Consider the following 14,389-nt stretch of genomic DNA (forward strand, 5'->3'; position numbering starts at 1 on the left):
AGATACTTTTCCATGAAACCTAATCTATCTATATTATATACTAAGCAAATGTAGTTTTTAAAAATAAAATCGAGCTCTCTCTTTGATTCTCTTGCTTATGAGGCATTCTCCTTATAGGAGTAAAATTCATTTTTCTTTCCTTCACTTTGCAAAATCCCAAAAATTGAATATAAAAAGTTGGAAAAAAAAATTAAAAGTTGCTTTCATGCTCAAACAATATCTCATTAAAACATTTACATTTAATAAATCATAAACCGAGAAAAAGGTGCTAGAAGTTTTGGTTTCAAAGGGAAAGTTTGGAGTTTGAGCGTATACGGTAGCATCGTCAACCAACTCGTATAATATCTTACCAGTAATTGATTTCTACACTCCCCAAATCGATGCAAGCACTCTTTTTTTCGTCTTTTAGGTAGGTGAATTTACGAAATAGTCCCTATATGCATACACTTTTTTACAAATTTTAGGGATTGTTTCGTAAATTCACCCACTAAAAAATAAAAAAGGAGTGTTTGGATTAATTTAGGGAGTGTAAAAATCAATTTTCTTACCTGTTTCAAAATAATAATTCTCGAATGTAGAAAATCTAATAATAATTCTCAAATGTAGAAAATCTAATACTCCAGCATAGTACTCCCGAGAGTCCGACGCTATCGTAAGCTTAGCAAAGCATTATCTTCAACCTCTTTTGCAACCATCACTAAATTTTTTCACTACAATTTTGTAGCTTTAGTTAAGGTGTTTATACAAAACTAATTTTTATTTTTGTCAAAGGTTAAATTGATTCCACTACACTAAAATATCCAACATATTTTCTACTACTAATGCAATACGTTTCTACAAATTTTAGGCTCTATTTGAAACCTAGAGAAAAGAAAATAAAGGAAAAGAAAATGAGTGGAAAATGGAAGGGAAAATTTACTATTCTCTAAACTTGAAACTTTTATTTTCTTATCTTTTTCTCTTCCAACCAAACAATAGGAAGGAAATTTTTTTAATTTTCCTTTCTTTTCCATAAGTTCCAAACAGAGCCTTTACTGAAAACTACTTGACTATAAATATCTACAAGAAGTAGTCTACAAGAAGTAGTCTACAATTTCTAGCTCAGTAGAACGCCCCAAAAAACACGGCCAAATTTCATATCCTAATGCCCACCACCACCAAAACACATTTGAGAGAGAGAGAGAGATCCCTGAAACTACCAGTTATGTATTGAATATTCGAGATGAATCTTCATCACAACATTCCATCGCTACCCAAGCGTTTTGTGCAACCAAAAACTAATTCCTAATCAACAAAAACCACACACAAACTTTAAGCACGAGGGAAAAAAAAAACTCTATTAATCTTTTTCTGATTGATAAGAATTCTAATGTAAGTTCACATAGCAAAGAGGTGCAGTGTTTCATATAACATTTGTCCTATAACCATTTCAACCGCCAAGAAGCTCAATGCATCATTTTACCAGAACTAAACCTTATCGTCCAATTTATCGTTCACGAGAGGAACCAGTTCCTTCAGGCTTCGTGGAGTGAGGGGCGTTCTCGGAGTTCCCGGTGACTGTTGGGATATCATGTGTCTCACGTAACCGTAAAATGTGCAACCCAGAAGAGTTATTGCGCATCCAATAGCATTCATAGCTGAGATAGGGTTACGGAATATCAGCCATGAACAAGTGACCGCCACTGCAACCTGTGTAGAACGACAAACATAATCACAATATGTGATGATGATGCTAATGGTGGGGTGACGGGTGATGAGTCTGATGATGAGGATGCTGGTTACATGAAGGCATTATAAACGACAATATAAGATTCAACAATCCAACTAAAAGTTTCTCACCTTAAGATTTCCAGCAACATTAAATGTGACGGCAGTTGTAGAATGGATCACATAAAAGATAGAGAAGTTCAAGCAGAAAGCCAACACTCCAGAGCCGAAAATAATAATGAGGGGTGAAAGAAGAGAAGTGTGTGACTGAAACCATAGCACAACTCCGGATCCTTCAAGTAATAGTGCCGGCCCTGCCAAGATCATAGTTGCAAAAGGAGCCATGTAGTACACTGTGTTTATGCTGAAAAGCAGATAGAAGAATAACCAAAAGGTCAGCAAAAGTCATAAATAATGGACTTGCATGAACTGATGGACAAAAACTGAAACAGTCTCTAGTATCTAAAACTACGTTACTTCGATGACAAAAACATGGATTGATTGTTTCACACTGTCTTAGTGTCGATCACCTTCCCAGATCACCATACTCCAGCCTTTATGAGTACTAGATCCAACGCTCGAACACTACGGTAGCAACCAAAGAATTCTATTAATAGCATTTTTTAACCATTCTTACCAAGGTTTTAGATTAGATGCATGTACTAGTTCTATTTCAAGCCAATAACATGCACACCTTCTCCCTCCACCCCAAACTGAGTACCATTCCACCACAACTTTATGTGAAGTAACTCCAACATTGTGTAAATATGCCTTTCACATAAGAATTCTGAAATCACTTGCACGGGAAGAACCTCCAACTTTACCCTTTTGTTTTGTTTTTTTCCTAATCACACCAGGTCAGTTAAAACCAATTCCTTCCTAAAGCAATTGCGCTACTGAAATATCCTTCCCCGTGCTGTTCTCCTGTTCACTTAGTTTCTATTGACATGCTGCATTTTCTCTCCATCCAGACTTTTATCTGCCAATTCTAACTGCACTCATTGGCATTTCACAGAACTCCTACTGATGGACTAACTTTTTAATGTCATTCTAGTCATGATTCTCTTTCTCAATTCTGTACATATATTCAAGGGATAAAATCACCTACTAAATGAATCAAATAACTAGCACAAAGGATCCAATCCAAATGGCACCTTGGTCATGTACAATATTCCAACATGAGATGAATGAAAACTATATTATTAGTACCACAAAACAAAACATTTATGCACAGCATAAGTTAGATGGCATGAAGAACAAGTTCAAGTCTACCATAGGTTAATGGCAGAAATTCTAGGATTCATGTCGACCTTTTTACGAGAAGAGAGGTAACAAAGCAGCTCACTTGATCATAAGCTTTCTCAAATTACAGCACAGTGTCAAGTTAAAAATCTTGAGTGCATGACAACTGCTATTATCACGAGTGAAAGCTCTTTATCTACAAACACAACGTATCTAAAAACATTAATCTATGACACCACAGAGAAGAAAAACACTTATAAAGCACAACCAAGTTTCAGCAGATGATTGCTGAAAACAAAATGGAGACAAATATAAGCAACCACTATGATGTAGGACGGTTTTAAAACACTCAGAATATTGCCGCCTACAATAAGAACCGTGGTGATTTTGGGTGGGGAAATAAGAATATTATTTGAATTAAGTGTGCTTAGAAGAAGAAAGGAAGAATGAGAAGGAGAAGAGTTTGCGCAAAGAAGAAATAGAGAGAAAGAAAGATAGAGGTGCTTCACCCTCACAAGGGTTAGGTGGTTTCTACAAGGAAGGACCACAACCCAAACCCCAATTACAATGGCCTCAGCCTTTTAAACTCAATTCATTAATCAACTCTATTCCAAATGAAAGATTACATCTCAATTTATAATCCATGGGAAAGACTCTTCAAATTCCTAGAACTCTAAATGAAATGAACCTAATCAATGAATACTGTGAGGATGAACCTAATGCATACATTGAACCTACTAACATGTGTTTAATGCATCTAGATGATTATTAATGCAAACACTAAATACATGATGACCCTTTTAACTACCAATGAATATTAATGCAAACACTAAATTCATGATGACCCTTTAACTACCAAACTACCATAGATGACCCTCGAACTACCAACTACCAAGGACACTTATTTTTGGACCAAAAAGCCTTCTTGATGCTCATGCTATCCTTAGCCATTGGTCTAGGCTTCCAAAGCCCATGAAACTTGTCCAACCACTCCATGGCTATGTCATCACACTACAAGCTGTTACCACTAGAATTCACGACATACGCCAATGAAAAATAACACAATGGACTTTATAAAGACAAACCATAGAAGTCTCACTTTCCCTATATTATTCTGTCTTAGAGATAATGAGAGAAGAAAGTACCTGTCAAATTTGTAGCCATGCAGCAGAGACTCTGCGAGGATAGTCTTTGTAGAAGTAGCAAGACAACCAAATAAAGCAGCGCAAAATCCAAACATATTGAAACTAAGCTCAGTAATAGAAGTCAGTAGAATTCCTCCAACAATGGGCACCAAAGAAGCCCATATTCTACCATCAAATTGTTTCTTCCAAACTAGCCACTGCAAAACAACTGTTCACATGCATTTCAATTGGGCGCAGTTATGACTCAATAACATGAATGTCACACGAAGATAGAAAGATCATGTGGTATATTTGAAACTAACCTGTTGTTGCAGGGGTAAACGACTTTATGGTTTGCATAAAAGACACAGGAATGTAACGCAAGCTTACGTTCCCCAGTACTATGTTAATACAGAAGACAAAGGACATGGGAAAGATCCTTTTCCATCGATCTTCAGGATCAACCACAATTAGTGGCTTAAGCTTCAGCACCTTGATTACCAGGTAGGCGCCAATAGCAGAGCATATGAAGTGTATAGACGATACTGTCAAAGGAAACTTGAAATCCAGTTTCTGTGGGAAAAAGATAGTGAGAAAAGGCTTAGACACCATATCGGGTAAGACTAACAATACGACGCACATGACAAAGGGCTTCGAATTCCAATAATGCCACAATAGTAAACGAAATTAGCAAGTAGACGGTTAAATGGTGGGTTGAAAACGTATGTGCAATCACATCTTCAAAAAATATGTCACTGCTATTGTCCCACTTCCTCCAGGGACTTGCACCTCAACAATCCATAAGGAAACTCAAAATTATGACAAATCAAGACTCTGTGCGCTCCAGACCACTCTGAAATTGTGAGTCACATTCCAAGGATCTCTGCAATCTAAGTGCCTTTAGACAGTTAAGACTAAAGTGTCATAGGTTGTCAAGGTGGTTCCAGGGATGTCAGACCATGAAGAGCCATGGCTGTGGACCAAATGCCCTGCACATGAGTGATGAGCTGACCATTATAGTTTTTCCACCATATATATAGCATCTCTCTCTTCCAAGACAATATCAACGCTCACCTTGTCAATCTCTACAGCTGCTACTTGGGTTAGTTTGATCAAACTAGGGGCTCATTTAGCCCGACCTGACTTACAATGTTGCCTACGAGGTTCAATCCCTACCCTGAACAATGCAAGCCCTACCCACTTGTGCTCATTAAATCAAGATACTCAACCATATTTCATGGACTCCGGTGGCCGGTGCAGGCGTTGAGCAGGGGATAAGATGTAAGTTGGAGCAAGGGAGTGAGAGGGCATAGATGAATCTAAGCCTCAGAGCGTCTATGGGAACATTTTTTTTCATAAAGATAAATATATTTCCTGTTAGTTGTGGTACATAAATTAAAATATGAATAGTATTAGTAATCATTAATCAACTAATTGATGTCAACAGCAACTAGTTTGTTGTAATGTAATTAAGTACAAGTTTACTAAGTATCTGAGTAAAATTGAGGTAGTGTCTTTCTACTATCTTGTGGTTACATATCTTCTCTAAATTGGTATTTATATTCATATAGTAAGACCATTATGCAGCTTCTTGAGTATAAGACTTCTACACATGAAACTCGCTGTATTAGTGGCTTTGCAACACCACACTTCAGAAAAAAGCAATCAATATTTTATTCAGCTTAATAATATGGTCAATAGTATATCGTATTTTCAGCAAATCATGGACCCATTATCTATCACTTGCAAGACTAATAGCTTTTACTTTCTTGGACATAGAAACACAATAAACATATTAGAAATGACATCAATAGATATGCAGTAAATTAATAGTCAGTAGCAACAAACAAGTAGCAAACATGAAGATCAAACATAGCTCCAAGAAATAAACAAAAATTAACAAGTCCATCCCTTGTTTAACATAATTATATCGTCCACATACACACCACTTCCACCATACACATGCATACATACATATATACATACAGATCACCAATTGTTCTCGAAGTTTAAGCTGCTATAAAATTGACCTAACAAGGTACATCAAGCAATTAACCCCAAGGGTTGACCTAGTGGTCAAGACTTAGGACTTAGGGGTTCGAAACCTCAGGCGCTATCAACTCGGGCCAGTCCGGGAGCTTTGCTCCTTGTTTAATTGGGCTCCCCATGAGTGGGCAGTGGGATTGGGCCCCCAAGGTGAGCGTAAGCTGGCCTAGACCCCCGAGTTATGAACAAAAATGTACACAATCTTAACACTCTCCATCACGTGCAATCCCATCTAGCACAGGGGGATGTAACCGTCCGTACATACACACAGATTTAGATCGCAAATTGAACAAAACTTAAGCTATTAAAAACTAGCCCAAGAAATCAAAAGACAAAAATCAAGCTATCTAAACAGAAATACATACACAATTTTTTTCATAGCAGAGGTTCTCCGCGCCAATTTAAGCGCAACTGGACTAAATATACACACACATGACCAACATCCACGTTAGAAAACAGAGGTGGAGCAGCTGAGAATGAGAAAACAGAGGAAGCAGACAGACCTGAAAGATCCATTTGTTCATGATAATAACGGTGACATTGAAACCCCACCACTGAATTATGGCGAGAATCGACCGAATCACGCTCCACTGGCACAACGTAGCCTCCTCCATCTCTATCCCTCCCCCAATCAAATTTCGAAAACACCGCCCACCCAGATCCAGACAATTTGATCCAAAGATCCACAATTACGGACCCAATTCAATTCCAGAGGAGGGAGTGCAGAGAAGCTGGAGAAACAACAGTGGAGAGAGAGAGAGAGAGAGAGAGAGAGAGAGAGAGTAATAGAGGCTCTAATTGGGGGAGAGAGAAGGCAAGAAGGGGTGAGCGTTACGGTATACACGCCGCTGTTCTTCCATGTGAATTGTTGTGATGTTTGAGTCGAATTTTTTACACATACCTATGTATACAGTATACTTATACGTACATGTAGTAGTAGTATTGTGACGTGTGTCCAGGCTAACTTATGCGCACGTCAACTTATTCCATCCCAATCGGTCAAAAGAAGACTAAAGGAATTCACAAGAATTTTTTTTATCATGGTCTGATCTCGAGAATCAAATTTTAATTAATGTATGAGGAGCAAATTCACCAACCAACCAGACTAATATGGAGTCATTCCCATTTTGATAGTGCTCTATGAAAAGACGTGTAAATTTAAATAAAGAATAAAATACTTTCGTACATGATTTTTCAAATATTTTTTTGCACCAAATTAAATATCTCGATTAGTTTTTAAATTTAGCGTAAAAAAATCAAATATATATATACAAGAAATCATTTTGGCTTTGTTCGTTTGATAACTTTTGATATTTTAGTTTTGATAGTTGGTGAGAGAGAAATAGAGTAATGATTAAAGAGAGATTGAGAGATGAATGAAATTAATAATTAGAGAATTAGGTTAATGATTGAAAAATAAAGTTAAAATAAAGTAAAATTTGGAAACGAAAAAGACCTTTATTTTTTTATTCGAAAATTACACATTTGTTCGCAGGTGACTTTTGCTTTGTTTGGTTTGTGATTTGAGTAGTGTTTTTTAAAAATGAGTAAAGAGATAAATGAGAATAATAATTGAAGAGAGATGTAAAATGTGGAGGGAGATAGAGTGAGAAAAGAGAGTAATGATTGAAAAATTAGAGAAAAAAATGAAAGTAATAATTGAGTTGAGAAATATTTTTTGAATAAAATTGTAAAATGAACAAGGCATTTATCACGCAGAAAGTCTATTGGCACAGCAAATCTGTGCACAGATTTTTATATGGGGCCCACTAAAGGTCTCATACAAGTGATCCGAGCCGTTCATTATGTTTAAAACATTTTTTCAAGGGCCCCTTGCAAAAAATCAGCTCAATCTGATACCTATAAGTACTTGATCTAATCATCTAACTTTTCATTCTCTAAAAATTGAATGAAAAGTTAGATGATTAAATCAAGTACTTATAGGTATCAGATTAAGCCCTTAAAAAAATATTTTAAACATAATGAACGGCTCGAATCACTTGTGTGGGACCCGTAGTGGACCTCACATAGAAATCTGTGCACAGATTTGTTGTGCTAGTAGACTGGTTCTTTATCATGGGGGCGACTATTCGCAGTTCTGTATTTTCTCTCTTAACCCACTACTTCACATAGCCAATTTCTAATATTTTGTTTAAAAAATATCTTCATATAAACCATTAAATGTACCTGATATTCCAATTATACCATTCCCCTTTCAAAAATTACATTTTAACTCTCACCTTACCCACAGCCGCCACCTTCACCTCCATAGCCACCACCGCACCACCGCCACTCCTGCAAGAACACCACCGCCGCACCATCGCCTCTCTTCAAAGTGTCGTTCTCTCTCTCTTTCTGTTCGTCAATCTCTCTCTTTCTCTGTGAGTACATACATACATGTATGTATGTATATATACAATAACAGCAATTAGATCATTTTCGGTAACAACGTGTCAAAAATATGTACAAAATTTGGTAATCAGCTGTCAAACTATATATACGAAAATCATACATAACATTTCGGTAAATAGCTCTCGAAAATAAGATTATATTTCGGTAACTACATGTCAAAAATATGTTCAACCTTCGATAAACAACTGCCAAACTACTATATACGAAAATCATACATACATTTCGGTAAATTACTGTTGAAAACAATATTATATTTCGGTAACTACATGTCGGAAATGCATACAACAAAAACAAGAAACATATATTTCGATAATTGGATGCAGAAAATATATTTCAATTTCGGTAACTAACTGTCGAGTATGATAATATTTTACAGTGGTTAGTTACCGAAATTACTTACTTTATTCTATTCGGACCAGACACATCGAAAAACTGAATTTTGTAAATCCAAAGGCCACAACAACAAAGAATAGGAGAATGATGAAGAACATGGGGAGGAGAAGAGAAGAGAAGATGAAGAACACGGGGAGATCGCCTTGGTGTGTGTTTTTTTTAAAAAAAATGTGAATGATGATTTAGGGAGAAGGGGGAAGAAGATAATTTAGGGATTTTGTTTATAAGGGCATGTAGGTCATTTCATGTATAGGTATAAGGGTAAGTAGGTCATTTTGTATTAGGAGGTCATGTTGTAATTAGTTGAAAATTTTTAACAGGCTACAAAAAAAAATACGAGACTGCGAATAGTCGCCCTCTTTATCATTTGTTGAGCACTTTGGAGTCACGTCTCTCTCACTAACTAACTCGCTATTTACGCCACATGGCCCTTGACTTTGTCCTTTTTAATGGTAAAGTACCAAGCGCACTGTCTCCACCTTCCTCTCCCTGTATGAATCATCAGTTCTTAAATAAATTGTCACGGACGTAGATGAATTTATATAAACAACTCGGACAAAAATATAAATGGAACCATCGGATGTGTGTAGAAACGACATCTACTAAACACATGACCAGCATGCACCAGGCGAGTGCAAATATATTTATATATCCGGATAAGTGCACATTCATAGTAGCATTGTTTCACATCTATCTGCATTCGTAGAATTGGTTATACATATAAGTTTTAGACTTTGTATTTCTCTCTCTCTTTTCTTTTCTTTTTCTTTTTTTGCCAATATTGTGTATATCAGTGGGGGTTAGCAGGAAAAATAATTAGTTACGTAATTCACAAGGGATCTAAAAATTGTCCATACTATTAAATTCCAAACGCTTCTGACGAGACTCGAACGATGATCCCTTTGTGAGAAGATCTGGAGATAAGCCCTTTGGTTAGCTATCTCTCACCACCATCAAATAATAAGAATATCCCATAATGATACTCCTGCTTAACTGTAAAGGTCCTCTAAATTGAATTTTTCTGAATTTTCAATTTTGTGTTTGGTCCCCACAATTTATAGTCAGAAAATTCTTCCTAGGTTATTTGAGTCAAACTACTGTAAGTGGCCCGACAATTTAGGCAAGAGATTCGAGCCATTAGATTGTTTACTTTTTCCTCCCAGATCTACCGTCAAAACTGCTGCACTTTAGGCTTTCTCTTGTAATAAAAAAACCCTACAATTATGACAAAAATAAATAAATAAATACTCCATCTACTAAAGACAAAAAAAAAAAAAAACCAAATAGTTGTCTGCTTGTCTTTATGAACAAAGTGGAGCACCTACATCAAAAAATAGAGCGCAAATATCAATTTCCTTTATCTAAACCATTATTTTATATGAACTTTTTTCAACATTGATTCATATCTTTATACGTCTCTGATTTGTCTTGTGGAGACGAATGATTAATCCTATAAATTATGATGAAAAGTTAAACAAAAAATTACAAAAAATAAAAAATATAGAAATAAGTTCTAGGCAAATAAGTTTACAAAAACACAGCCTTAGGCTAGGCTTAAATGATTCAATTTAAATATTTTGAAGTTATTTACTCATCTTGACGAAGACTATTGAAGAAGTAAAAAATATTCACTAAAGATAAAGATAAGACGAAGCAAATAGTTTATTTTATATTTTAAATAATATTTCATGTTCAATCATATTCTCTCAATCCCATTTTGTTTGCTCTATATGAGAGTCCTAGTTATCTGAGCTCTAAATATAAATTATTTTCCCAAAATGTTTTTAAAACTTTTATGCACCATTCATTGCGATCTTTTGAATGGTGCGAAATTAAGTTAAGACAGCCGAAATACTACGTAGATTAATCAGTTAATCTTGTCTGAATTAACATTTATGGCAGCCTTGAAATGTTTAAAAGCACTAGTTTTTAGGAAGCTAGAAAGGTATAGTTGGTTTATTTTTGGATAAATAGTTTAGTGCTATTAAAGAGCTCGAAATTAAGTTTTAAGTTTTATTTATTTAACTTGTAAGAAGGTTCTATGTAGTATAGTAGTAGCATGTGTTTTGAAAGAATAAATAAGGAAAAGAACTTGGCCAAAACGTAGCAAGTGGGCATGTGCAATGAAACATGACACAAGCGGCGGGATTGCAGAGTTGATTTTTGGCGAAGGGGAAGTGGGTGAGAAAGCAACTTGTAGTTTAGTACATTTGCTTGTTAGGTTTCTTTTAAGCATAAGAGATTTTAATGTTATCTTTGATTTGGAGCTCCGCCATACCGAGACAATGGTATCTGGGTACTAACTCCATGTTAGCCGGCCATGTTGACGGTGTGAAGAAGTGAGCGTTTGACTTTTGTATAGGCGCTAGACACTAGTTTCGTCTTTTAGTATTTTCATGCATTGCGTCTCTGTTTCTCTGTATTTTTGTAGAAATCTGTACTAGTTGTATGTCCTGTTTTATATTCAGAGTTCATCTGTAGATATTATATGAATTGATTAATGAATTTGCTTCTTCCGTTGGGAAAAAAAAAATCCCTAAAGTACAAATAGATGGAATAAATGGAATGGCAGGGAGAAAATGAGAAAGGAAAGAAAGAGACGGTTAAACAGGTGGAATGTTTGGATCAAGAATGCTAGTTTAATAGCACCAAGGAAAAGGTGCTTCTATCTTAGCCACAGAGTGGGCCAGCTGGCAATCGATGATCTTCTTAATGCGGCATTTGACTCTCTGTTTTCGCAATCGATGATTCAGATTCACTGGAGCACTCTTATCAATCCATATTAACTATTATCGATAAGAGTTAGTAAACACATCTAAATCATTAATTGTCGATATGGACAGCTCGGATGCCGAATTGCTTGGTGCACTACATGATCCGCACTAGCGGACCCGCTTTCCTAAAAGGTAGAGGATGGAGCGATCCAATATAGCAACATCCTTTGGAGCGTTGAGTATGGGAACTCTAGGTCCACGCGCTTCTGTGAAGAACCAATCACCCAAGACCGTGTTCTTTTAGGATCTCTAAAACCGGTCATTTTTTTTGCGCACGGTCCCTAATAAGTTTTTTCTCCAATTATTACTTTCAATTATCTATCATACTCATTACTCCTAGAACCTTCCTCAAACTCCAAATCGAACTAGGCCCATATATTTCAATCGTTACACCGTTGGTTAGTTGGACACAACCGAGATAGCAAGCCCAATATGCCTCGACCTTGTATCAGCCCAAACCCAAACCTTACTGGACTATTACCGCGATGATTGAAAATTACCAATTCACAAAGTATTCGTTTGGCCCGAAGGCCAAGATACCAAAATCAGGTCGAGAAAGGGATTCACTGTACTTTTATTTTTTTTATAAAATTGAGAAGATTATATATTTAGAAACGCCCAACGACAATTATTTAATAGAGTACATTATAAATATTTTGGATAAAATTAAACTAATCATCTGAATACACAAGGCAGTTGATGTTTTTCACTCCAACCCAGACATTGAAACTGACGCAAAACAATTGCACTATCTATTGTAGATTTATACGTAGAATCCACAGTCTAAAAAAAGATAAAGTGTTAGTTAAAGATAAAATACAACAAGTACTCGGACGATCAAATGGACAGCTACAGATCTAACAAAGACATCACGAGTTGCCCCGCCAAAAACATCGAGTAAGGTAAGAGCGCTGTTTGCACGGATATTTTATAAAGCAACATCGTCTCTCAAAAGAACCCGATCTGCAGACGAAATATTTGTCTGAAGACGAAATTAACAACTCTCAAGAAGACGAGAGACAAAATTTCACAGATCAAATGACTAGTCGTTGATATGAAGATACGAGAAGTGTATATTAGGGGTAGACCAAATTGTGTACCCATAGTTTTTTGCTGATTTTGAAATGCCGGAATGATTTCCATTACTCTTCCCTGTTAATTACTAGAGGTGACAATGTTTGCACCATCCTTCCTACCATAATTATTTTTGTTTTTTCATCCGTATATAATATGAAAACATGTAATTGCCTGTGGGGGAAAATAAGCAAGTATAGAGAGGTGCATGAACGGGGGAATATGCTGGAGTATTATGTAGATATATTATAATTTACATAAGCGTAAAGGGTATTTCTTTTCCAAAATTTCAATAATACATAATTTTAGTTTTAATGCTTCACAAGTGTTTATCTTTCTTCTTATCAAAGAAGTTCTTATGTCAACAAGCATTGATATATGATTGCTACAGTTCCTAAACCACTAGTGATTGGGATTTTTAGATTATATGTGAACGTGTTTGTTCGATTGTCTCAAGACATGACCACGTGCCGTTTTTAGACCATTAGCTAATTATACGCACTCTAGTAAGTTTCTCAACATATTGGGGTAATTCAAGGTCCTGAGATGCTAATGTGACAATGACTCACAAGTCTCAATTATTTTTCTGGTTCTGCCTTTGGTATTAGCAATGGTAAAGACCATTAACGAATGAAAAAAAATAAAAAAATGACCAGTAAAAATTTGGAGGATAGGAAGGATCGTGAAGCAAGCAAGCATAAGAGGATTCTGAAGTCAAGAATAAGGTTAGGAATTAGTATAACTAATTGGCCTTCAAAAGCCACACGCCACAGCCGCTAATACTGCGCGTGTTTATCAGAATTTAGTAATTTAGGTCCCATTCTGTTAAGGTTTTTATTTATTAACTAATTATTTTTTGCTTTACGAGACATGTCATTCTCTCTCAAAAAATAAGTACTTGTTTGAAAAATGAGTACTTATTTTAGTTAGTGACACACCCTTATTTGTACAAAATTTGAGATTCTAGCCTTCAGAATTAATTTGGAACACCAAAAATTCTAGGCATATCTATAGACTTTGGAAAACTGAAAAAAAGAAATTCTGAAAATCTCAGGCTTGGGCAATTTTCCGATCTGATCCTAGATTTTAATTTTTATAAAAGCTAATTGTTTCAGCTTTTTAAATTAAACATCAACTTTTACTATCGCTTAATCATAAATTTACAGTCATATGGTAAAAAATGTTTATTTGCTTCTACTAAATTCTACAATATGCAGCAGAATTTGAAGTTACAATAACAAATTTATATCCACCGCTATCACAAGGACGCTCATATGAAGACATTAGAGCTGCAAACGAGCTGAGCTATGTGCATATTAAATGACCCAAAAACCGGAGCTCGAGCCCGTCTCGGTTATAAACGAGCCGAACCCTTGATGAACCGAGCTTGATTCATTTACCATACGAGCCTCTATAAACGAGTGAGCTTACCTTTTCAAGTCGAGCTTTCTTGAGCCGAGCTTTAGAGTATTAAGCTCGACTCATTTACTAAACTACCTCAAAACTGGAGCTCGAGTTTGGCCCGATTATTAAACGAATCGAGTCGAGATGAGCCCAGCCCAATCGAGCCATGCTTCGAACTGCTTACGTTACGAGGAGCTCAGTTCGTTTGTGGCC

General features: G+C 36.0%; 1 protein-coding gene across 1 annotated transcript; it reads right to left on the minus strand.

Annotated features, from left to right (window-relative positions):
- Nucleotides 1-1,310: 1,310 nt before the first annotated feature.
- Nucleotides 1,311-7,007, minus strand: LOC131307558 (UDP-galactose transporter 1-like). The gene is made up of 5 exons (XM_058334126.1): nt 6,623-7,007; nt 4,397-4,646; nt 4,095-4,302; nt 1,840-2,071; nt 1,311-1,689 (listed from the first exon to the last, which is right to left on the minus strand). The coding sequence occupies exons 1-5, from the start codon at nt 6,731-6,733 to the stop codon at nt 1,468-1,470; spliced, it is 1,023 nt and encodes a 340-aa protein (XP_058190109.1). The 5' UTR covers nt 6,734-7,007; the 3' UTR covers nt 1,311-1,467.
- Between the last annotated feature and the right edge of the window lie 7,382 nt (nt 7,008-14,389).

Source organism: Rhododendron vialii, chromosome 11a (genome assembly GCF_030253575.1).
Source record: "Rhododendron vialii isolate Sample 1 chromosome 11a, ASM3025357v1".
Classification (NCBI taxonomy): Eukaryota; Viridiplantae; Streptophyta; class Magnoliopsida; order Ericales; family Ericaceae; genus Rhododendron; species Rhododendron vialii.

What these genes read in the sequence shown, in the direction of transcription:
- LOC131307558 (XM_058334126.1), bottom strand. Translation starts at nt 6,733, where the DNA reads ATGGAGGAGGCTACGTTGTGCCAGTGGAGCGTGATTCGGTCGATTCTC. An exon ending in GTTTACCCCTGCAACAACAG is followed by an intron (nt 4,303 to 4,396) that starts GTTAGTTTCAAA and finishes GCATGTGAACAG; the next exon opens with TTGTTTTGCAGTGGCTAGTT. An exon ending in CATGGCTACAAATTTGACAG is followed by an intron (nt 2,072 to 4,094) that starts GTACTTTCTTCT and finishes TCTGCTTTTCAG; the next exon opens with CATAAACACAGTGTACTACA.